Source organism: Perca fluviatilis, chromosome 12, assembly GCF_010015445.1.
Source record: "Perca fluviatilis chromosome 12, GENO_Pfluv_1.0, whole genome shotgun sequence".
In the NCBI taxonomy this organism is placed as follows: domain Eukaryota; kingdom Metazoa; phylum Chordata; class Actinopteri; order Perciformes; family Percidae; genus Perca; species Perca fluviatilis.
Window position 1 is genome coordinate 32,076,592 of NC_053123.1, and position 26,740 is coordinate 32,103,331.

The window sequence follows — 26,740 nt, forward strand, 5'->3', positions numbered from 1 at the left end:
CTAATTGGATGGGAATATACTGTAGGCTACGTTGCATGTAACGCACCACTACAAGACGACTCGACAGATTCGGCCGCATTCTGCATTCATTTGCGGCAAATAATTGCAGCTTGATGGCGGTAACGTTAGCACTAGTAGTATGGACGGCGACATGATTGAAAATGAAGAAAACAGAGAGCCCAGAGATTAGGCAGACAAGCAGCAAGACATTCCCAATCATCCCTGGCCTTATCTGAGAGAGATGTTTGAGATAGGCTAGGAGGCATCAAGTATGACTCCTGGCCAATGTGCTGTGTAACTCTAAAAGTATGGGGAACTTCTTAATTAATCTATGTTTAGTAATTCATATTGTATCCTTTATTTTCTTTCTATATTTGAGCACACACACATACATGTAGATTCCTTTAAATGTTAAGGGGACGATTAAAAAAGAGAAACTGGATCTGTGAATTCTCACAGAATCACAATTGAATCCATATCTTGCTACTCAGTCAGAATCTTATTAAGCTGGAGTCCCAGTCTCTGTCACAATAATCATATATGTGATGTTTGGCAGACATCCATTTAAAATGTAGACAATGGAATATAAAGAGCCTGGTTTTTATGTCCACTGAAGTTTCTCATCTTGCACTCTAGTAACGTGTGGTCCAGGTAGCTTTGCATAAAAAGTGGTTGTCATTCGCAAGGCTACTTTTACTTATATACTTTAAGTACATTTCAAAGCCTGTACTTTGTTACTTTTACTTAAGTAAAGAAGTTAAATCAGTACTTCTACTTTTACCAGAGTATTTTTTAACACAAGTATCTGTACTTCTACTTAAGTACGGGAAGTGAGTACTTTTGCCATCTCTGCCTTTAGCTGCAATTAGCTCTGCACATGACGCTGATTGGCTGGGCCTCGGACAGCAAATCATAGATTTTAAATATAATGAACGTAGCATCAGTGAAGTCACCCATTGGTTTGTGGATTGCTGTTTTGAAGCTAGGAGTTTGCATTTTGGCCAACACTATCTTGGTATTTTGAAGACAGAAGTGACCATATTTGGTCAGCTGGGGAGAACGACACAGCTTAGCCACCGTCGTGTATGGTTTCGCTGGCCCTGCACTAAGCTAAACGCTAGAGAGGAAACATTGCTGATCTCCAACTGGCTGATTCGAGATATCCAGCAGTTTTCTGGGACTATCGGTGGGATTGTTATGGAAAAAGTAGACAGGGTGATACTCTAGTAAAGGCACATCATGTTTAACCATAAACCCCTCTAATTTATATAGCTTACATTACTGTATTGTGTGAGTTAACTTATTAACTTATTGTATGTAGTGTTTTCATTTGCCAGGTGCAAATGTGTCACCAAAACAGACTGTTTTGCAGAGCCACCATCTCTGGATACAGACTTTCGCGACTCTCGAGTCAATTGTGATTGGGTTAAAGAAATGCAAGTGACTGTTTTTTTTCCTATCCCAGAATGCATCTGTGGGGTAGCCAGACTGTTCTCCAAAGGGCTGCGTAGACAGAGCTGGCAATGCAAGACTACTGTTTTAGAAACTTGAAAAGTAATCCGTAGGACAATAATAGGACAAAGGAAAGGAAACAAGTGTAGAAAATGACAAAAGAGAGATTGGATAGAGAGACAGTGAGAAAGACAGGGTTACAGAGAGAGCGATTGTGACGGGGCGCATGGCTGCCGTCACGGTAGCAATGCGCTACCTGTTTTAATCTCAAAGACTGAGTGAAGAATGTTGCTTGTACATGTTTGTTTGACTGTATATGTCTGGTTATTTATACTGGTTTTATATTGTCTGTTATTTATCGAATTCCCTATATTAATCCCGTAGTTTTGTGCACAAATATTTAACATCTATTGCTGCGGTGATTTACCATTTGATAGGCCTAGCTGAATGCATCTATCATTGTTTATTGTTTAAAACCTATAGATTGACACAAACATGACTTGTGGTGTATTATATTTTACATACATGATAATACCAATTGTATAAATTGTGTTGTATCTATTTAGATTGTTGTATATTTATGTTTGCTGTATGAAGCCATTACGGCCTACTCACCTGAGCCACCCCTGAGTTTTACATGTTGTTATGTTCCAATTTGAGTGGCGATATAGGGTGGCCATGTGTTCGCTCAAGGGAACAGAGCTGGAGTATACGTGAAGGTAGTAGGACGTAAGTCTGCTGGATGATCGCCACGTTACACCTGATTTAAGGTCTACTAATGAATAGTTGTGTATTTATATTCCTGATTGTTTGACTCTCAAGTCAATTTTATTTTGTTTTTTTTTAAAGTATTTTTAGTTACTTTCCTTAATTTTGTTAGTCTTTTTATTATCATTTTTGCCTGTGGGCCTTAATTGGGTTAACTATAATAAATGCCCATCATTTTCACATCACCTTTGACTCACCCCGAGTGTTAATACCTGCTCAAGACTACTCAACACATCTACCTTCAACAGCGATGATGATGGTGGGATGTGCAGAGCGAGGGAGGAGGGGCATCAGAGTCCAACAGGGACTGAGAGAGAGGAGGGGATGAAGAGAATGTGAGAGAGATAATTCAGTTGCATGACTCAGGTTTGTTCAGAAAGCTGCCAGAGCTGCAGCTATCTGCAGATCTCTGCAGATGGAGGTTGAGGACAGAGCCGAGCTCTGCTTTCCATAGTTCCCAAACACCTCCTGTATAAAGCCCTCGCCTCTTTGGCCCCAAACAGTTACCATTATGCTGTACTCCATCTCTCCGATCACTGTGGTTCTCAACCTGCTAATCATCATCTCTATCTCCCACTTCAGGCAGATATTAACTTCTCAGCTTCTCTCTACAGTATTTGTAACTTAAAAATGTGAACAGCTGCTTTAGTCACTCTTGTTGGTTAAATGGTTCTTTTCTCTTTTCCTCCAGGCAGCTCCACACACCCACCAACTTCCTCCTCCTCTCTCTGGCTGTCTCAGACCTTCTAGTGGGCCTTGTGGTGATGCCTGGAGAAATCTTCAGAGAAACATCCTGCTGGTTTCTTGGTGACCTTGTGTGCGCTACCTATTTTCTTCTTTCAAGCATCATTACCGTATGCTCAATAGGTGACATAGTTCTCATATCAGTTGACCGTTATGTGGCTATTTGTGACCCTCTGCACTACACCACTAAAATCACTGCGAGAAGAGTTAAATTCTGTGTTTGTCTGTGTTGGCTCTGTTCTGTTACCTACAGCCTTCTCTTCGTAAAGGATCTTCCGACTCAAACAAAGAGGAATAAATCCTGCTACGGAGCATGTGTTTTGTTCAGTGATAACATCTCACTGTTTATTGATCTTTTAGTTAACTTTATTGTTCCAGTTACTGTCATCGTTGCTCTGTATCTGAGAGTATTTGCTGCGGCTGTGTCTCAGGCTCGTGCCATGCGCTCTCACATTACAGCTGTCACACTCCAGCATTCAGTGACTCCAAAGGCAAAGAAATCAGAGCTGAAAGCAGCCAGGAATCTTGGTGTTCTTGTAGTTGTTTTTCTAATGTGTTTATGCCCGTTTTACTTCGTATCATGGGTAGATTACAGAGTGGTTGTACCTTCAATTTCAACCTCTTTACTCATTCTGGTCTATTTTAACTCTTGTCTAAACCCTGTGATCTATGCCTTCTTGTACCCCTGGTTTAGAAAAGCAGTTAAACTCATTGTAACTCTTCAGATACTGCAGCCTGGCTCCTCTGAGACCAACATGCTGTAGAGAGGCGGTGGAGGGACTGAGATCAGACTCGGTCTAAGGAGAAATTAATGAATATGTTCCTGCTGTTCACTGAGTGAATTATCAAATACAGAAAGTGAAGATATGATTACCCATCAATTAAAAGACCTGTGTTTCAGCTATTGTTTGTTGTACACTTTTCCTCTCTGCAAAGAGTCCTAAGCACCATATACTGTCTCTAGGTAATCACCGGTTTAATGCAAGTTTTAAATTCACTGACACTTATGAAGGGTGTTTTCTTCCCAGGGAACCTTTTCTCCTTTTGATGGAAACATTCACAACTACAGCTTTGAACTTATGTCTCTATGTTTGGTCAAAGCATCATCTCTGTGATTTGTGTCCATGTTGTTGCTAACAGAAAGTACAGGCCTGCTGGGCTCCTGTTTCACAGAGAAAAAAGATGCCCCTGAACAGCCACACTTTCCCTTCAAGTAGAGAAAACCATCAGCTGTTGTTTATCAGATACAACTGTCAGCACAAAAGATCATGTTCTCTTTCAGCTCAGGGAGAAAAGTTGTTTGTTCACTTTAGTGCCATTCATGTTTGATCCCTGTATCACATTTGTTGTCTCTATGACACAAATATTTAAAGCACTATTAATTTAAATGTCAGGTACATTCAACTTATTTTCGACAAATTATGTGAATGCGATGGGTTGCCATTTAAAATAATTTTTATTAGAAAAATTATTACATTTAATGTCATGCATTCAATTGTACATAGAATTGTGTTTTTTTTGTGAAGTTGCATGAAATAAAATGGACAAGACATATTCATATTGTTACTCCATGTCCTGGACTGGTCAAGAACAACCACAAGAGACAATAATGATAAAAAATAAATAAAACTACAGTAACAGTAAAAGCTACAGAGGAAGGGGGTTGAGAGAATGTGTTTACCGTGTCTCTAAGAACACGGGTCACCAGGGGTTACAAGCCTGCAGGGCATTAATCAGTTAAACAGACAGAACCAGATACTCTTACTGGCTGTTTTCCAATCATCCCTAATTCTCACTAAGTGATAGGCATTTCAGAGCTATGAAGCTGCATTTAGACAACATAGTGTGGAAAAACGCAGCCCTTTCATTCATTTAAATAGTACATATAATATATATATATATATATATATATATATATATATATATATATATATATATATATATATATATATATAATATACACTCTGTTGAGGCAGTAGGGCTTTGTTGAATTAAAAAAAGCAGTGGTACAACTTTTGCTGGCAGGTAATGTGATGTCATCCATTCGCGTCTGTAAACAGGGTCAGAAATGGAGGGATTAATTAAATAATAATAATAATAATAATACATAAGTTTTATATAGCGCTTTACATGGAACTCAAAGACGCTTTACAAACAAAAGAAAGAAAGAAAGAAACAAACAAACAAACAAGATAAGTAAATTATGGATAGGCCAATTGAAACAAGTGAGTTTTGAGCAGTTTTTTATAGGTGTTCAGTGAGTCCGAGTTTCTGATGTGGATGGGGAGTGAGTTCCAGAGGGTAGGGGCAGCTATTGCAAAGGCTCGGTCCCCCAAAGTTCGGTGGGTTGATTTGGTGATGGGTTTGAGGAGGTTTTAGTCAGCTGAGCGAAGGCGTCTGGAGGGGCGATGGTGCTGTAAGAGGTCTGTGAGGTATGGAGGGGCCAGATTATTGAGAGCTTTGTAGGTGGTGAGTAGAACTTTGTAATGGATGCGCTGTTGTACAGGAAGCCAGTGAAGCTGTTGAAGGACAGGGGTGATGTGTTGTCTTGAACCGGTGTGGGTGAGGAGGCGAGCAGCAGAGTTTTGAACGTATTGCAATTTTTGTAAGACAAATGAAGGGAGACCATATAGGAGGCTGTTGCAGTAGTCAAGTCTTGATGTAATGAATGCATGGATGAGAGTTTCAGCAGCAGATGTCAAGAGGGTGGGGCGAAGACGAGCAATATTTCGTCGGTGGAAAATGGCAGTTTTGTTGATGGACGAATGACGAATATGGGGCTTGAAAGTGAGTGTGGGGTCAAAAATGATACCAAGATTTCGGATCTGGAGTGAGGTGTTGACTGTATGTCCAGCGATGGAGAGAGCGAAGTCTTGGGAGGAGGCGAGTAGTGATTTTGGACCAATGATGATGATTTCAGATTTGTTGTAGTTGAGTTTAAGGAAATTGGCAGACATCCAGGTTTTTATTGCAGAGAGGCATTTTGTGATTGTTGATACTGTGGCAGGAGTGATGGATCTAGTGCTGAGGTATAGTTGTGTGTCGTCTGCGTAACTGTGGAATTTGAGTCCGTGATTTTGAATGATAAGTCCAAGGGGAAGCATGTACAGGATAAACAGAAGAGGACCTAGCACTGAACCTTGAGGGACTCCGTGATTGACCGGTATGGTATGGGACGTACAGTTGTTGATGGATATGAATTGAGATCTGTTGGTGAGGTAGGAGGTGAACCAGGAGAGCGCTGTACCAGAGATGCCCAGATTTTTTAGACGTTGTAGAAGGATGGAGTGGTCAATGGTGTCAAAAGCGGCAGAGAGGTCAAGTAGGATGAGAATAGAGAGGGAAGCAGAGTCAGAAGCAAGCAAGAGGTCATTTGTTACTTTGAGTAGTGCAGTTTTAGTAGAGTGATGAGAGCGGAATCCAGACTGAAAGGTTTCGTAGAGCTGATTGGAAAGAAGGTGATGTTTTAGTTGAGAGGCAACAGAGCGTTCCAGGATTTTTGATAGGAAAGGTAGGTTAGAGATGGGCCGGAAATTGTTGGGGTTGTCAGGATCCAAGCCAGGTTTTTTGAGTATAGGTGTAATGGCGGCGACTTTGAAGGAGGAGGGAACTGTTCCAGATGTGAGAGAGGAGTTTATGATAACCATAATAACTGGGCTGAGGCAGGGGAGGCAGTGCTTGACCAATGCAGATGGAATGGGGTCCAGTGGGCAGGTTGTGAGGTGGATTTTGTTTAGATGATCTATGAGATCAGTTTCTGTGATGCCTGATAGGGAGGGGAGGGTGATGTGAAATGGAAGGGATAAGTCCGGTTGAGGGTCTGTACTAGGAGCGATATTCGCAGAGAGTTCTTTGTGAATGCAGTCAATTTTGTATTTAAAGAAATCAATGAAATTATTGCATTTGTCCATGGTGAATAAGCTGGTGATATTGTCAATGGGTTTCAGTAGTTTATTGACTGTGGCAAACAGTGTCCGGGGGTTGGAGGATCCAGAGTGAATTATACCAGAGTAATAAGCTGTGCGGGCTGAAGTGAGCGCTGATCTATAGTGTTGGCTGTGATCCTTGTATGCTTGTAGGTGTACAGTTAGTCCAGTTTTCTTATGTAAGCGTTCTAGTTGTCTGCGTTCTTTTTGAGTTTGTGCAGTTTTGGGTTGAACCAGGGAGCAGAACGGGAGAATGTAACTGTTGCAGTTTTCACTGGTGCGAGAGTATTGAGGCTGGATGTGAGTGAGCGATTGTAGTGAACTACTAGATCGTCAGTAGTTGAGTTTTCAGGGATGCTGGGTATGGAAATTGTATTTGCGATATGGGAGGAAAGTGAAGTGAGACAGAGGACTTTAGGTTTCGGTAAGATATAGTAAAAGTCAGTAAAGTCAGAGAGAAACTAGGGCTAGGATGAAAAAGTATTTGATTGTTTAGGTGTCTTATTAGCCTTCATACTCCTGGGTATCTGAGTGTGATTGTTGCATTCAAACCTGCCCAAACGAACCGCACCAAGGGGGAAAACCAACCCTAGTGTGATTCAACCAAACTAAATGAGACAGGTGTTAAAGCCTGAGTCCTTTTTTTGTGTTCCACTTTTTGGTCCACTTAGATGACAGATGCCTGCAAAAACACCCTTAGTATAGCAACCTGTGCCATGCAACAATTATTTTTCAGTGTAGAGCTACATCATCTGCAAACTTAAACTGCCAGTTATTCATGAAATCATCTGCTGACTTGCCAGAAGATGGAGCTGTTGACTTGTATTTTGCAGGATAGTAATGAAGTACAGCAGTTGAGATGACAAGGTGAATAGTGGTGTAGTCAAGTCCACCTTTGTCAAGTCCAAAACCAGAACTAGTCAAGACCGAGTCCAAATGAAAAATAGGATCCCCTTCAAGACCACTTAGATACTTGTTCAAAATGTATGTGATGCAAGAGACACTATAACTTTTATTTTAAGATAATCATTTTGCATAATTTTTTTGTCATGATCCAAAAGCAAGTACATTGTAACAACACTGTAGGATTAAATGAGGCTATAGACAGGTGTTACAAGTGTCACTAAAAATACTAATGTTCCCATTCTTGAAACTTATATATATTATATTACTATATTCTTGACCAAATACCTCAATATCGATATTGCGGTATTCTAAGGTTGATAATTGGTGCTTTAACAAAATATCTCTTCACACTTAGATTTTAGATAAATAATCATCAGTAATATGGACATAATGACTTGCTAACATGCTAATAGCTCATGTAATAAGTTAGCTAAGGTTTAGCTGAGGCATTGTGGCCCTACTGGCTTATTTACTGTACTTAATGGAGACAGATAACGTCACCACTTAACTAACTAATTCATTAGTTAATTAATTAAGTAATTAAAATGTGATAATTTGCATACATTTGACAAGGCTCTGCAGGTGAACAGGATAAACAAAATAACTAAAACGTATCACCAGAGAGACTTCCCCAGTTAATAAGTTAAGAGTCTTTCCTCCTTTAATGTTAGGTTAAAATATGTAGATTAATTTAGAAGAAATCTGAAGATGCAGCCTAAACCAAATACCATCTCAGTGTTTATTTTGGAAGTTTATTTCAATAAGAGTAAAAGAAGACATGGAAGCAAAATTGACCAAAATCTCTAAATTGACCAAAACATGAAAAGAGTGTCCTGCATTAAACAGTAACTTCATTATTTTGATCGTAGGATCCTCCTCTAATAACAGCAACAGCCTTTTTCAGTTTAGTGTGTAGATTTTTGTTAAAATGTTTTTGTAAAAAAGACTTTTAGCAAAATAAACAAATTCTTAGTTAAACAATGTCGCTCTCCTTAGTACAGTCACTTGTTCTAAATATATACTTGAAACTAGTAGCATAGAAAACATGCACATTGTGACAGAGTTTCCTTTGGTGTTAGTGATTAACCTGGTGAATACTAAAAAGGTTATGTGTGAATTTTATATAATTTTGTGTTTATTAAAAACTATTAAACAATTGCATAAGGGAAATAAGATAAATTGGTAAGGTAGTCAGAGTTGTGTTAATAGATTAAGAGTTTTCATCATATTTCATATAAATGAGGCCCCTGTCCAACAGACTTTCAACTCGCACCTCCGGCGGAGCTTTTCGTGCATCCCTGTGGAGGCTGGGGGCATTGAACCCTAGTGGACAATGTTCAAAGTTTCCATTGCTGAAGCTGCGGCGAGGAGCTGTGGTCTTAGGGTCTTAGGTGCCTCAATCGGCGGTAACCCACGAATACCGTGGTGGACACCGGTGGTCAGGGAAGCCGTCCGACTGAAGAAGGAGTCTTTCCGGGATATGTTATCCCAGAGGACTCCAGAGGCAGTTGAAGGGTACCGAAGGGCTGCAGCCTCTGCCGTGAAAGAGGCAAAGCAGCGGGTGTGGGAGAAGTTTGGAGAAGACATGGAGAAGGACTTTCGGTCGGCACCAAAGTGCTTCTGGAAAACTGTTCGCCACCTCAAGAGGGGAAAGTGGGGAACCATCCAAGCTGTGTACAGTAAGGATGGGACACTGTTGACCTCAACTGAGGAGGTAATAGGGCGGTGGAAGGAGCATTTTGAGGAACTCCTGAATCCGACTAATACGCCCTCCATGTTAGAGGCAGAGCTGGAGGATGACGGGGGATTGTCGTCCATTTCCCGGGCGGAAGTTACTGATGTAGTCAAACAAATCCACAGTGGCAAAGCCCCGGGGATTGATGAGATCCGCCCAGAAATGCTCAAGGCTCTGGGTGTGGAGGGGCTGTCCTGGTTGACACGTCTCTTCAACATTGCGGAAGTCTGGAACAGTGCCAAAGGAGTGGCAGACTGGGGTGGTGGCTCCCCTTTTTAAAAAGGGGACCAGAGGGTGTGTGCCAATTACAGGGGTATCATAATTCTCATTCTCCCTGGTAAAGTCTACTCCAAGGTGCTGGAAAGGAGGGTTCGGCCGATAGTCGAACTTCAGGTTGAGGAGGAACAATGCGGATTCCGTCCTGGTCGTGGAACAACGAACCAGCTCTTCACTCTCGCAAGGATCCTGGAGGGAGCCTGGTAGTATGCCCAACCGGTCTACATGTGTTTTGTGGATTTGGAGAAGGCGTACGACCGGGTCCCCCGGGAGATACTGTGGGAGGTGCTGCGGGAGTATGGGGTGAGGGGGTCTCTACTCAGGGCCATCCAATCTCTGTACAACCAAAGAGAGCTGTGTCCAGGTTCTCGGCAGTAAGTCGGACTCTTTTCAGGTGAGGGTTGGCCTCCGCCAGGGCTGCGCTTTGTCACCAATCCTGTTTGTAATATTTATGGACAGGATATCGAGGCATAGTCGGGGTGGGGAGGGGTTGCAGTTCGGTGGGCTGGGGATCTCATCGCTGCTTTTTGCAGATGATGTGGTCCTGATGGCATCATCAGCCTGCGACCTTCAGCACTCACTGGATCTGTTCGCAGCCGAGTGTGAAGCGGTTGGGATGAGGATCAGCACCTCTAAATCGGAGGCCATGGTTCTCAGCAGGAAACCGATGGAATGCCTTCTCCAGGTAGGGAATGAGTCCTTACCCCAAGTGAAGGAGTTCAAGTACCTTGGGGTTTTGTTCGCGAGTGAGGGGACAATGGAGCGGGAGATTGGTCGGAGAATCGGCGCAGCGGGTGCGGTATTACATTCCATCTATCGCACCGTTGTTTCACGGGTAGAAGGTTGTGAAAACGCAAGTTACGGGTTGCCTGGAGTCTGTCCCACCGTTTCTGAGGCCTGAAGCTGAATTTAGATGGACAACAACAATGTGTAAAAAAAAATAAAATAAACAGCACTCCTATTCATTTATATGAGAGACCTCTCTGTTGATGCAGCAGGGCTTTGTTAAAATAAAAGGTCAGGGTCATGCAGTAACTTAATTTAACCTGATACAGCTTTTGCTGGCACATTACAACTTAATGTGTGTATGGTGTTTCTATGTATGTGTGTATGACAAGAACAGATATTTGCACAAACCAACTCCATGAATGAACTGGTCAAGAGGAAACATTGCTGTTCTTCAATTGGCTGAGGCGAGACATCCAGTAGAGTTTTCTGGGCCTACCGGTGGGATTGCAATGGAAAAAGTCAATAGTCTGGTAAGAGCAACTGATGTTTAACCATGCATCCAGCTAATGTAAGTAGCTCACGTTACTTTATAGTGTGAGTTAACTTCATTTAATATCATGTGTGGCGTTTTCATTTGCCAGGTGCAAACGTTTTATCGATACAATTTCTTTCCCAAAACTATTTTGCAGAGCCATCGTCTCTGCTTCCAGAGCTTAGCGACTCCTGAGTTAATTGTGATTGGGTTACAGAAATGCAAATGACTGTTTTTTTTTTTCCTATCCCAGAATGCATCTGCAGTGTAGCAACACTGTCTCACGGCAGTTCGTGAAATTCTCACGTTATTTTTAAACTATTGATTTGTGTACAAGAACACGTTTATCTCGTTTTTTTTTTTTTCAAGGTGGCCACGCATTAACTTCCCCCGCCAGGAACCAAGACACCGCGGAAGACTGGAGCGGTTGCGGTTACATTCGGTCTCGACATTATTTACACACTCATACTGACCGACACTAGACTCATACACTGGCCACGGTTACATTCGGCAGCCTTGTGCGCGGTCTCCTCGTGACAGTCTAACTACCATGTAGCAACATTCATTTCTAACATTTAACTTAACTACCAAGATAACATTACATGTATTTGTATGTGGTATAATACTTTCCCCTTGGTAATGTAGCCTATGAATTTGTATGTACACAATCATCTGAGTTGCACAAGATATAAAGGCTTCTGGGATCGGTTGATAACTCAAACTTGCCGAGAACCCAGACACCTGTTTGAATATAGACTCATGCAGTACCCTCGGTTACGGTCCTTACGGTCTCGTTCAGTAGCCTGGTGCGCTGTTCTACTCGTGACAGTCTGCCTACCATTTAGCAACATTCACTTCTCTAACATTAAACTTTACATAACTTCCAAGATAACATGACGTGTATACGTAAAAAGGACCATTGACTGCATTATTAATCCTCTGACTTTTATTTTTAATTTGTCTATACATTCGGGTGTTTTTCCTGAGAAAATGAAGGTCGCCAAAGTCGTTCCACTTTTCAAAAAGGGAGATGTACATCACTTTAATAATTATAGACCAGTGTCATTGCTCTCTCATTTTTCTAAAATCCTCGAAAAGTGGTTTTCTCAAAAACTAAATATTTTTTTAGAAAAACATAAATTAATTACTGAAAAACAATATGGCTTTAGACCAAAAAGATCAACAGCTTTGGCATTAATTGAACTCATAGAAAAAATTACATCTGCACCTGAGAATAAGCAACACACAGTGGGGGTCTTCAATGATTTCTAACACGCCGATGACATTATAACCTCAGAGATTTCAGTATACCTTGTAATCAACGCTGTCTGACGGTTCCAGCATTAGCTTAGCCTAGTTCAGATCCTGGAGGTAACTGGTTCCAACTAGCCTACTGCTCCAACAAAAAAAAAAAAAAAAAAAAAAATTAAAAAAAAAAAAAAAAAAAAAAAAACTTTACATGTTGTGATTTAGAGTCACAGTGTACGCAAAACATCGTAATGAGACAGCAGCTCTTCTTACAGTAAACAAACCGGAACTATATTCTCAGACAGGCTTGCTGTGAGCATATCACTCACCTCAAGTACTATATTCTTCCGACTGAGAATATAGTTCCTGGTTTGTTTACAGTTAGAAGAGGGCTGTGTCTCATGTTACGTTGTTTTTTGTACACGCTGTGACTCTATAAATCACAACATGTAAATAGGAACATGTTGGCGTTATTTTGTCACTTATTGGGAGCAGTAGGATTACTGGAACCATTCACCTGCATGTTCTGGCTGGCCTGATGCCGCTGGAGCCGTCAGACAGCGTTACAGCACGCACAGAGATGAGAAGGGTATGTATCGACTTGTCTAACTCTGGGGGTTACGGTGAATAAGCTAAATTCCCAATAAGTCGGCGTGTTCCTTTAAGCAAAGGCTTAATGGTGTCGAAAAAATTCAACACCATAAATCATAGTCTGCTATTGTCAAAATCATACAATTATGGCATCAGGGCTCTATCTTATAAATGGCTCAAAAGTTATCTCAGCAATCGACAACAGTTTGTTCAAATTAATGGTCAAAATCTGAGTTAAAAGATATAATATGTGGAGTACCACAAGGGTCCGTTTTAGGCCCATTACTTTTTATTTTGTTCATTAATGACCTCTGCGAAGTGTCTAAGGTAGTACAGTTTTTGATGTTTGCCGATGATACCAACATTTTTTATTCTGGAAATAATCTGTCAGAAATTATAGAAAAGATAAATTCAGAAATGGGAAAAATTAAGAAATGGTTTGATAAAAATAAATTTTGTTTAAATTGGGAAAAAACAAAATACATGATTTTTGGTAATTGTAAAAAGAATGAAAATGTAAGAATAGCAATTGAAGGAAATTGATATTGAAAGAGTTAATGAGATAAAATTTGTAGGTGTTATTTTGGACGATAAATTGAATTGGAAAGAACACATAGTTTATATTAAGAGTAAAGTTTGTAAAAGCATTGGGGTCTTGTATAAAGTTAAAGATGTTTTAGATTATTCAACGTTGCTTATGTTGTACAATTCCCTAATACTCCCATATTTTGGATACTGCATAGAAGTTTGGGGTAATACATACCCTACTAACACAAAACCTCTGTTTTTGTTACAGAAAAAAACATTAAGGATTATTAATAAGACAGGCTACAGAGAACACACTAATAGTTTATTTATAAAATCTGGACTTCTAAAATTCAAAGACTTGGTTGATTTGAAGATTTTGATTTTTCTGTGGAAAGCTAAGCAAGGAGTTTTGCCTATGGTTTTACAAAATTTATTTACTCCTGTATCAGAGGAAGATGGCCATAGAAGGCAATATCATTTTAAAACTCTTTTCGCACGTACTACACAAAAACAGAGGTGTTTGTCCATATATGCAGTTAAACTGTGGAACACATTGGACTATGAACTGAAGTGCTGCGATAGTGTTTGTAAATTTAAAAATTTGTATAAGAAAAAAATACAGGACTGTTATAAGAAAAAAGATGACTAATATGCTTAAATTTAAAGATAGGTAGTATTGATAATTTTTGGTGTTTGGGGTGAGGATTGGGGTTGATCCACTCTTGAAGCTGTATTTTTTTTTTTTTTTTTTTTTGATGTTCACAAATAAGTGACAGGTACCATAAGATTTTTTCTTCTTCCTGTTCCTTTTTTTTCATTCATGCATGTTATGAATGAATGAATGAATAAACATAATCCTTTGGAGGCCAGCACACCAGATATTGTTGGGACTGCCCGGGGCCTCTCATTAGACCTTGTGTTAGATGGGGGCGGAGGAGCGCTGGGGAGAGGAGGCTTCGTCCGGGGGCTGCTGGTGCCCCGCTGGTGGCTGCCCTCTTGGTTGAGAACACGGAACTTATCTGCAGGGTTGATGAATCTGACAACAGGCATCTTGGGCTGCTGGTCCCTTGGTCGCCTCTTAATGATGCGACGTGTCGGCATGATCCTGTTTGACTTTGAGTTACGCATGTACATAGCCGTAGAGATCAAGACAGTCACCCCTACCAATAAGCTAATGATAACAGTGACCAACCCTAGAGCTTTCATTGGATTGTCCCTACTTTTCAATAAAAAGGCCGCCATAGGCCCCTTGAGAGGAGTCTGTGAAAAAGCACAATAAAATAGTTTAAAAAATAGTTTAGTTTATTTGTATGTGATGTACTTTCCCATCGATAATGTGTGAATTGCCACGAACACAATCATCTAATATGCACCAGAAACAAGCCTTGGTTAATAACTCAAACTTGCCGAGAACCAAGACACCGCTTGATTACATTACTCGAGCAGGCCGGCCGGTTCCACGGTTACATTCGGTCTCGTTCAGTAGCCTGGTGCGCGGTCTAGGCATAGACAGGGTCTAGGTAGCTCATTTCCTGATTTATTCTTCCACCACCACTCGTCGAGAAAAAAGATAAATGAATGAATATATTCCTGCTGTTCAGTGAGTGAGTTATCAAATACAGAAAGTGAAGACATGCTTTCCCATCTTTAAGTCTAAATTGTGTATGATGAACAATTGAAAGGCCTGTGCTTCCGATTTTGTTGTTTGTATTTTGTCCGATGCTGATGGAGTCATAAGCACCATATACTGTTTCTAGGTCATCACCCAGTTTAATGCAAGCTTTAAATTCACACATGTATTGATAGTGTGAGAACAGAACCAGATACTCTTAATGGCCACTGGTTGGAAAGGCTATCCCACCAAAAAACAACAAAACACTATCAGCAATTTTTGTCCCAAAATCTCACTAAGTGAAGTATATTATCTGAGGTGTGAAGCTGCATATAGCAAAACACAGCCCTCTCAATTAATTTAAATGGGTTTTTTAAAAATCAACAAAAGCAGCAAAAGAGGGCTATAAAAAATCATCAAGAAGAACTTTTAAGTGTTATAAGTCAGGAATGGAGGGGGGGTCAGAGGGAGAAACTAGGGTTAGGATTGGCTTAAAACCCAAGTTCATCTGGGATGGGCACTGCAATGACACAAGGGGACCACGGGGGGTAAAAAAAAAACTTAAAAACCTCCTTAAAAACCAAGTGCAGTAATAAAAGAATACATAAAAAAAGCAAAGAATATTAAAAGCAGGCTAAAAGAACCACTGGACAGGAAGGACAGCGGGAGAATAAAAGTTTAAACACCTCCACACCTGCCCTGGCCTCTCTCTGGGAGACATTACAAAATAAATAATTATAATCCAAAAAAAAAAAGAAAATAGAGTTATGAAAATAAATGCTGTGGCGTCGCAATATAAAAAAATCTATCCCAATTTGAAGGAATATTATTTAACATTAAAAACTACTAAAAACATTTAAATAGTCAAAAATACTATCTGAATTACTTGCCCTTGAGGTTAAAAGTAAACATACCATTCAAAATTAGTAAGAAGTGCTGAGGTTTAAAAGTGCTTAAAAAGTAAAGTAGATAACACATAAATAAATAACCATAAATAATACGTTATTCGATGGTATTTCTCGACTACTGTCACCCTGGCCTTGGGGTCTCTGGGACCTATCCTGTATTCAACAGCCAAGGCTTGACCTTGTCCTATTAAGACACTTTTATTATACACACACACGCACATATTCTCTGTACACACTTGTCTTGTGTTTTTGTGTCAGCTTTGCTTCTGCTTTTTTGTACGTTTTTTACTTGGTTCAGCATGGCCCGTCCTATGACTCTAGATTTCAACCTGCATCAGGGTGTCTCCATCACAAGATGCAATGTCCCCGAAGAGGAAGGAGAAGAACAAGAAGAAGAAGACGGAGAAGAAGACCAAGGAGAAGAAGAAGAAGATGCCCACCACAGCGACTCTGACGAGGGCGACGAATGCAAATCCGAAGACAACTGCAGCGACAACGACAAAGGAGAAGAACGATGATGACCGAGACGCCGACGACCGAGAAGAACAAGGACTAAACGCAGAACAAATGGGTGGACAAGAAATGGGAGAAGAAGTTGAAGAGGAGGACGAGGAGAGGGAAACGTTTGTGTCGAGAAGCGGCGAAATCGGATGGTCCTCAGTAACGTATCATCCCCGTGGCCGTCAAACATATTGCCGCGGCACCGAAGAAGAAGAAGACCGAGAAGACAACACACACGCTACTCCTCCTCAGAGCCACAGAGTACGCTGCCACGTGCATCCACGACATACTCTTGCTGTTTGACCTGTTTGTCACACCGCAAATAGTAGACTAGATTGTGCTGGCCGCCACGAACCTCGAGGGCCTAAGGAAATTCGTCAACGACTGGAAAATGATGTACGCCATGGACCTGTGCGGCTACATGGGGCTGCTGATCCTCGCTGGCGTGTACAGGTCCCGAAACGAGGCCTTGGAGATCCTGTGGCACGAGGAGAGCGGCAGGGCTATGTTCCGCACCACGATGCCACTCAAACGGTTCCACGCATTCTCGAGACTGCTGCGATTCGACGACCGCGAGACGAGAGCCGCCAGACGAGCCTCGGACAAACTGGCGCCCATACGAGACATGTGGGACGAGTGGGCGCGACGGCTGCCTCGCCTCTACAACCCGGGCTGGTTTCAGCCGTTTCAGGTTTCAGCAGCCCTTTCAAGGTGGGAGTGCAGGATAAACCTTCAAGTTGCCTCTGCACGCAATAAATAAAGAGAGAGCTGCCAGACTGACCCTCTGGGGCGCGCGTGTAGTTTGCTGCCTGTGGAGCGCTTGTGTATATTGTGTCGTGTAGGCTAATTGTTGTCTGTTCTTTTCACCGTGGCACCATTGTCTTGTGTGGGTTTTTGCTTTGTTTTGCGCCGTTTCCTTTGCTTTCATCCTCATGGTTTAGAATGCTTTTGTGTGTGTGTGTGTGTGTGTGTGTGTGTGTACGAGCACACGGATGTTTTCTAAAGGTTTTTGTCTTTCTTTTTGTTATCCTTATTTTTATCTTCTTCTTGTTCTCATTTCGTCTCTTCACTCTTATTCGGCTCCCTCCGAGTCCCTTCCCTGTGTCCTTGTCATTCTCCTTCTTTGACGACACGTCCAACAACAACAACAAGGTCGATGCTCCTTCCGCCAGTACATACCCATCAAGCCCGGCAGGTATGGATTCAAGGTGTGGGCGGCCTGCGACGCCGTGTCCAGCTACGCGCGGAACAAGCAGGTCTATACGGGCAAGTCCGTGAGCGGCGAGCCCGAGTGGAATCAGGGCGCCCGGGTGGTGATGGACCTGACCGAGGGGCTGCGGGACACACGCAACTTGACGTGCGACAACTTTTTCACCTCCTACGTGCTGGCCCGGTGGCTCCTCCACGAGAGGGACCTCACCGATGTGCAAAAACAAGCCCGAGCTGCTGCGCGCCTTGCTCAACACCAAGGGCCGCGCGGCCCTCTCGTCCAAGTTCGCCTTCACGCCCACCGTCACTCTGGTGTCCTACGTGGCCAAGAGGAACAGGAACGTGTTGCTGCTGAGCATGCTGCACAGGGGCACGCGCGAGTCAGCGACGCCAGGCACGCCAAACTCGACATCATCCTACACTACAACAGCACCAAGGGCGGCGTGGACAACCTGGACAAGCTCGTCGGCACATACAGCTTCCCAGGAAGACGGCTCGCTGACCCCTCGCCGTCTTCCACAACATCCTCAACGTGTCCGCCTACAACGCCTTTGTTTTCTGGCGAGAGCTCAGACCCGAGTGGATGCGCGGCAAGCTCAAAAGAGGCACGCGTTCCTCGAGCAGCTGGGCAGGGCGCTCGTGACTCCGCTCATCGCGAGACGGCAGCGCCTGCCTCACACGCCTGCGGCTTTGACGCCCCGCTCGTCAAAGCAGTGGCGCCGAGGTTCTTCACGTTGGGTGCTGGCGACTGCGACGAGGAGAACGACAACGACGAGAACGACGATGCGCAGAGAGTGCCTAGCCAGCGAGAGAGGTGTCAGCTCTGTCCAAAGCAAGACGCACACCCTGCGCGGCGGCTGTAAGAGATACATCTCCAAGAGATACATCTGCGGGAGCATAATTTTGATATGTGTACTTTTTAACCTCAAGTGCAAGTAATTCAGATAGTATTTTAGACTATTTAAATGTTTTTAGTCCTTTTTAATGTTAAATAATATTCCTTCATATTGGGATAGATTTTTTTATATTGCAACGCCGGGGAATTTATTTTCATAAATCTATATATATATTTTAATTGATTTTAATTATTTATTTTGTAATGTCTCCAGGAGAGAGGCCAGGGCAGGTGTGGAGATGACCTTTTAAAGGTTAAAGTTTTATTCTCCTGCTGTCTGTGCTGTCCTGCTTTTAATATCTGGCTTTCTTTTAAACAGCTTTTATATAACCAAACTTGTTTTTTTCAAGGAGGTTTTTAATTGTTTTATTCACACCAGTGGTCCCCTTGTGCCCCTCACAGTGCCCATCCCGGGCGTTGCGTTTTAAGCCAATCCTAACCCTAGTTTCTCCCTCTGACCCTACTCAATCCCTCCATTCCTGACCTTAACCCCAGACACAACCTTTCTGGATGACGTCACATTACGTGCCAGCAAAGCTTGTACCACTGTTGTTTTCATGTTGTTGATTTTTTTTAAAGAAGCCCTGCTGCTTTAACAGAGTGGCCCATTTAAATGAATGAGAGGATTGTGTTTTTTCACAGACTAAATGCAGCTTCACACCTCAGGAACAAATATCACTTAGTGAGATTTTGGGACAAATGGAAAATAGCCCTTAACACCCCCAGTGGCCATTAAGAGTATCTGGTTCTGTCTCTGACACTGATCAATACATGTGTGAATTTAAAGCTTGCATTAAACTGGGTGATAACTAGAAACAGTATATGGTGCTTATGACTCTTTAAATGCAGCAGCATCAGAGAGACAAAATACACAACAATAATAATAATGACGTTACTGTTTAATGCAGAGCACTCTTTTCATGTTTTGGTCAATTTAGAGATTTTGGTCTATTTTGCTTCCATGTCTTCTTTTAGTCTTATTGAAATACACTTCCAAAATAAACACTGAGATGGTATTTGGTTTAGGCTGCATCTTCAGATTTCTTCTAAATTAATCTACATATTTAAACCTAAAATTTAAGGAGGAAAGACTCTTAACTTATTAACTGGGGAAGTTCTGTGCTGATATGTTTTAGTTATTTTGTTTATCCTGTTCACCTGCAGAGCCTTGTTAAATGTATGCAAATTAGCGCATTTTCATTACTTAATGAATTAACTAGTTAATTAAATGTATCTGTCTCCATTAAGTACAGTAAATTAGCCAGTAGGGCCACGATGCCTCAGCTAAACCTTAGCTAACTTATTACATAAGCTAGTAGCATGTTAACAAGTCATTATGTCCACATTACTGATGATTATTTATCTAAAACCTAAGTGTGAAGATATTTTGTTGAAGCACCAATTATCAACACTAGAATATCGCATTAATATCGATATCGAGGTATTTGGTCAAGAATATAGTGATATAATATATATATATAAGTTTCAAGAATGGGAACATTATTTTTTAGAGACACCTGTCTATAGCCTCATTTGATCCTACAGTGTTGTTACACTGTCCTTGCTTTTGGATCATGACAAAAAAATAATGCAATATGATTATCTTAAAATAAAAGATATAGTGTCTCTTGCATCACATACATTATGAACACATAACTAAGTGGTCTTGAAGAGGATTCTCTTTTTCTCTCTCTCATTTGGACTCGGTCTTGACTAGTCCTGGTCTTGGACTTGACAAAGGTTGACTTGACTACACCACTATTCACCTTGTCATCTCAACTGCTGTACTCCATTACTATCCTTCAAAATACAAGTCAACAGCTCCATGTTCTGGCAAGTCAGCAGAGCATTTCATGAATAACTGTGACAGTTTAATTGTGCAGATAATGTAGCTCTACACTGAACAATAATTGTTGCATGGCTCAGGCTTTAACACCTGTCTCATTTAGTTTGGTTGAATAACACTAGGGTTGGTTTCCCCAAAGCCCTACTGCCTCAACAGAGTGGCCCTATTATATTTAAATGAATGAAAGGGCTGTGTTTTTTCACACAATGTTGTCTAAATGCAGCTTCATAGCTCTGAAATGCCTATCACTTAGTGAGAATTAGGGATGATTGGAAAACGGCCAGTAAGAGTATCTGGTTCTGTCTGTTTAAATGATTAATGCCCTGCAGGCTTGTAACCCCCTGGTGACCCGTGTTCTTAGAGACACGGTAAACACATTCTCTCAACCCCCACCCACTGTAGCTTTTACTGTTACTGTAGTTTTATTTTTTTTGTTCTGTTTCACCACATCATTATATTCTCTTGTGGTTTTTCTTGACCAGTCCAGGACATGGAGTTACATTATGAATATGTCTTGTTTATTATATTTCATGCAACTTGACAAAAAAATCACAATGCTATGTCCAGTTGAATGAATGCCATTAAATGTGATCATTTTTCTAATAAAAAAGATTTTAAATGGCAACCCATCGTATATTATGTCTAACATAAGTTAAAAGTAACTGATATTATCTGATGAACTGTAAATAATCCAGTCTTTTAAAAGTACCTGTTGTTTAACTTGTTGCCAAAAGAACTTTATAGTGCTTTAAATATTTGTGTCATAGAGACAACAAATGTGATACAGGGATCAAACATGAATGACACTAAAGTGAAAAACAACTTTTCTCCCTGAGCTGAAAGAGAACATGATCTTTTGTGCTGACAGTTGTATCTGATAAACAACAGCTGATGGTTTTCTCTACTTGAGGGGAAAGTGTGGCTGTTCAGGGGCATCTTCTTTCTCTGTGAAACAGGAGCCCAGCAGGCCTGTACAGGAACATATTCATTAATTTCTCCTTAGACCGAGTCTGATCTCAGTCCCTCCACCGCCTCTCTACAGCATGTTGGTCTCAGAGGAGCCAGGCTGCAGTATCTGAAGAGTTACAATGAGTTTAACTGCTTTTCTAAACCAGGGGTACAAGAAGGCATAGATCACAGGGTTTAGACAAGAGTTAGACAAAAACAGAATGGCTGAAAAGGGATGAATTAAACCTACAATCCAGTTGTAATCTACCCATGTTAAGATGCATAACGGGCATACACATATTAAAAACACAACTACAAGAACACCAAGCTTCCTGGCTGCTTTCAGCTCTGATTTCTTTGCCTTTGGAGTCACTGAATGCTGGAGTGTGACAGCTGTAATGTGAGAGCGCATGGCACGAGCCTGAGACACAGCCGCGGCAAATACTCTCAGATACAGAGCTACGATGACAGTAACTGGAACAATAAAGTTAATGAAAAGATCAAAAAGCAGTGAGATCTCATCAGGGTTTATAAAACATGCTCCGTAGCAGGGTTTATAACTCCCTGGTTGAGTCGGAAGATCCTTTACATAGAAAAGGCTGTAGGTAAAAGAACAGAGCCAACACAGACAAACACAGAATTTAACTCTTCTTGTAGTGACTTTAGTGGTGTAATGCAGAGGGTCACAAATAGCCACATAACGGTCAGCTGATATGAGAACTATGTCACTTATTGTGGCTAAGGGAATGATGATGGAAATAAGAATATATGTAGCACACACAAAGTCACCAAAAAACCAGCAGGATGATCTGTTGAAAATTTGTACCGGCATCACCACGAGGCCCACTAGAAGGTCTGAGACAGCCAGAGAGAGGAGGAGGATGTTGGTGGGTGTCTGGAGCTGCCTGGAGGGAAAGAGAAAAGCACCATTTAACCAACAGGAGTGATAAAACAAGTATTCAAAATGAAAATACAAATCTACATGAGTTTGAACATTTTCGATTCCACCACATCAGTAGTAACCATATGTTTAAGTGTAGACAGTTAAAATGACTTGGTTGAGGTCACGGTGGACAGAAACAATGCTTAATATTGGTAAGAGAGTGGACATGAACAACAGTCTCTGGCATCAAAGTCAGACATTTGGAGCAACATTAATCAGTACTAGCTCAAAGACAATTCTTCTAAATATACAGCAGCTGTTCACATTTTTAAGTTACAAATCCTGTAAAGAGAAGCTGAGAAGTTAATATCTGCCTGAAGTGGGAGATAGAGATGATGATGAACAGGTTGAGAACCACAGTGATCGGACTGTGGAAAGCAGAGCTCGTCTCTGTCCTCAACCACCAACTGCAGATATCTGTAGATAGCTGCAGCTCTGGCAGCTTTCTGAACAAACCTGAGTCATGTAACTGAATTATCTCTCTCACATTCTCTTCATCCCCTCCTCTCTCTCAGTCCCTGTTGGACTCTGATGTCCCTCCTCCCTCACTCTGCACATCCCACCATCATCATTGCTCTCTCTGTAACCCTGCCTTTCTCACTGTCTCTCTATCCAATCTCTCTTTTATCATTTTCTACACTTGTTTCCTTTCCTTTGTCCTATTATTGTCCTACGGATTACTTTTCAAGTTTCTAAAACAGTAGTCTTGCTTTGCCACCTGTGTCTACGCAGCCCTTTGGAGACCAGTCTGGCTCAACACAGTCTCACTCCCTACTCGTCAAATGTATGACGCATGGTCAAGGACCCTGGCGTCAAGTTTCAACGAAATAGGGGTACCCTTGACGTTATTTTTCGACGAGGGGCTCCGTCAGATAGACATTCATGTTATTCCCTCACCGTCGGATATCGACGAAAGAAAAAAACACGCCCCCCGCCCCTTAACTCGAAATCTGGGACAGTTATTATTGGTATTTTTAGCCCAATAACCGCTGTTTTAATCAACATTATTCACGAGATATTATCATGGTTTATATGTATTTCTTTTAATGTTATTATTTTGGTCTATTTCGGCCAGGGAAGCTGGGTTGCTTTTTTGTTGATTTATATTTTTTAAACTATAACGCCAAATCTATCAACATTTATTGAGATGTTATCGTGGTATTCATTTCTTTACTTTAATAATATTATTTCGGTCTTATTACCGGTGAAATATTACAGTATATGCTGTAATACAGAAGATTACGATATGATCCTAGCAGGACGCATTCAAAGCCGATAGGCCTATCCCCCAATGCAATGCGGCCATTCATTTCAAAGAATCGGGCAGCGATCAGCGGGCCTTTAACGCCAGGATCGCTTCAGTATACATATATACAGTCAGTGGTTGTGTCACAAGCAACAACACGTTGCTCAGTTTTGTTCCAGTAAGTTATGAACCATAATAACGTTTAAACGAATCCGCGGAAAAGTCCGGAAGTGACGTAGTACGTCCGGCTCAGCGGATACGAAGATACAAATATATAATATTCGTAATATTGATGTTTTTTTCTAACGTTGTATTTGAGGAGTTAAACAATAAAGATAGTTATAATAATAAAATACAGTTTCATGTATTTGTCTAGGTTTAAACGAATCCGCGGAAGTGACGTGGAAATTCCACATCTCGTCTGTGAAAGAATGTTCCACGTTGTACGTGAGAATTTACACAATAAAATACTAATAATGAAAACATTGTGTTTTATATTTAGCACTTTGATTTGCCTCAACCTACAGTTGAGTGTTCAGAACTACAGCCTAATGGCTTGTTTGACTAATTGGCATTTGTTTTGAATTGTACTGTTGTGAAAAACAATAAACTATATACAAAGAGAAGCATTTTTATTTTATTTTCCATGCATAGTTATTTAAAAACGCAATTTTCTAATTTTGCAGTTGATTAATATTAATAGCAAAGACTAAACGGGAAAAACATGAGTATATTTATGTGTGGGACTTAGTTTGATTTAAAATCACACTGCATTATTAGTTGTTTTAAATAAATTACTTTTTTGAAATATCAATTTATTTTAGACCTAACATATTAATTATTATATTCAAAAGATGATCCTCAAATCAATCACCGTGGTTACAGCTTGTAGCCATCCTAACCTTTGTAGCCTTTACTGAGACTACCTTTTCAAAATTAAGAAGGGACTAGTTTTAGGAAGCATTTTCAGGAAATTAAAAGGATAAGCAGATTGTTACAGAGGTTTTTGTTCACAGAGTAAGATGTATATAGCTTTGTTTGGGTATGTATACATATACAACATGTGTTTTGGCATTTTTGGCACACTTCTACCTCAGCCCTACTGCACAAAGACAAAACTCACACATCTCATTCAACCATTTCACAAGCTGAGAAAAGGGTCATGACATGGGTCAGAGCAGTGGTTCCCAATCTTTTTTCCTTGGTGCCCCCCCTACTCATGTCTAAGAAAAGCTGACCCCCCCCCCCTTGAAACTGAAGTTGAGGTAACTCTCGAGATAGAGCTGGGTCAGAGGATATCAGAGGTCATAAATAATTAACCAATCCTTCGGCTCTGCTCCTATAGGCCCAATGGTGTTCATGGACAACATGCACCTTTGGCTGGAAGGCCCGTGTTGAAAGTGTGTGTTATCATTTAGAGCAGACACTCACGGTGAATCAGATGGTTTGTGTTATACAAGGCTGCATTACAGAGCATATTAATATGACTGTCATGAAGGTTGTGGAGAGGAATAGAAACCAGTCTCTCCAGGCAAGCACATATGGTCTGCTCTATCTTTATTCTCCATGCCAAGTATGAGCTCTTATCCTCTGGCAGAAGATATGGGTGAACTTAACATGTCTAAACTATAGGCCTAATATGGACCTACCTCAATTAAAACTTTAAATAAGGTTGCTTGAGATTGAGGGTGTGCAATAGCTTCATGATATGAACATGGTTGTGTTGCTCTTGTCACTGTTTGTGAAAGATGAGCAATAGATTGTTGCTGTGTGATGTGCTTCAGTCTAGCCTATATCACTTTGTTCATGTTGTTTTTTATTGTGAGTATGTCAGCTGTATGATAAAACAATATGTCAAGTGTTATTTGTGAAGCATTTGAACTCAAGGCAAATATCCCTCTGGGGATAATAAAGTATCTCCTGCTGTGGTCTCCATGATGTGTAAAAATTAAAACGTTGTCATAGGACTATAGCAAACACATCGTTGGAAAGGTCTCAACCTGGAGAGGAACATATGTCAGTCTGAAGAGGACATTACTCCTGCTTTGAAATATTGACCTCTGAACCTTGAACCCAGTACATGTATGAAGGCTTGTCATTTAGCAACAGAAGGTGCTACACACATAAGACCAGCTGTTCTAGAAAGCTCTGGACCTCAGCTATCATGTAGCTATGGTCACCAAATTGTACCTACTGTAAGCACTGTCAAATATGGTAATAAGCTATTTTCACCTATTTAACGATTCGATTTTTAAAATCTGATGACACCAGTGTGTTCTCCATCGCAAAAAAACCCAGGGTGTATCCAAAATTATACACTGCCAACTTCTACTTATGAGAAATATACCAATATACAGTGCCTTGCGAAAGTATTCGGCCCCCTTGAACTTTTCGACCTTTTGCCACATTTCAGGCCTCAAACATAAAGATATAAAACTGTAATTTTTTGTGAAGAATCAACAACAAGTGGGACACAATCATGAAGTGGAACGAAATTTATTGGATATTTCAAACCTTTTAAACAAATAAAAAACTGAAATATTGGGCGTGCAAAATTATTCAGCCCCCTTAAGTTAATACTTTGTAGCGCCACCTTTTGCTGCGATTACAGCTGTAAGTCGCTTGGTGTGTGTCTCTCTCATTTTGCACATCGAGAGACTGACATTTTTGCCCATTCCTCCTTGCAAAACAGCTCGAGCTCAGTGAGGTTGGATGGAGAGCGTTTGTGAACAGCAGTTTTCAGTTCTTTCCACAGATTCTCGATTGGATTCAGGTCTGGACTTTGACTTGGCCATTCTAACACCTGGATATGTTTATTTGTGAACCATTCCATTGTAGATTTTGCTTTATGTTTTGGATCATTGTCTTGTTGGAAGACAAATCTCCGTCCCAGTCTCAGGTCTTTTGCAGACTCCATCAGGTTTTCTTCCAGAATGGTCCTGTATTTGGCTCCATCCATCTTCCCATCAATTTTAACCATCTTCCCTGTCCCTGCTGAAGAAAAGCAGGCCCAAACCATGATGCTGCCACCACCATGTTTGACAGTGGGGATGGTGTGTTCAGGGTGATGAGCTGTGTTGCTTTTACGCCAAACATAACGTTTTTTTGCTTGCATTGTTACCAAAAGTTCGATTTTGGTTTCATCTGACCACAGCACCTTCTTCCACGTTTGGTGTGTCTCCCAGGTGGCTTTTGGC

At 41.1% G+C, this 26,740-nt stretch overlaps 2 protein-coding genes across 2 annotated transcripts; one reads left to right on the forward strand and one right to left on the reverse strand.

Annotated features, from left to right (window-relative positions):
* Window positions 1-2,731: 2,731 nt before the first annotated feature.
* LOC120569386 (trace amine-associated receptor 1-like) lies at window positions 2,732-3,686 on the forward strand (the record flags this gene model as incomplete). Its single annotated transcript, XM_039817261.1, has 3 exons — window positions 2,732-2,802; window positions 2,912-3,186; window positions 3,343-3,686. Coding segments are annotated over exons 1-3 (690 nt in total), but the record flags the coding sequence as incomplete, so codon positions are not given.
* A 17,756-nt stretch (window positions 3,687-21,442) lies between these two features.
* On the reverse strand, window positions 21,443-22,855 carry LOC120569388 (trace amine-associated receptor 13c-like). Its single transcript, XM_039817262.1, has 3 exons — window positions 22,785-22,855; window positions 22,612-22,665; window positions 21,443-22,259 (listed from the first exon to the last, which is right to left on the reverse strand). Exons 1-3 carry the CDS (start codon window positions 22,853-22,855, stop codon window positions 21,443-21,445), a joined length of 942 nt encoding a protein of 313 aa, XP_039673196.1.
* Window positions 22,856-26,740: the final 3,885 nt, after the last annotated feature.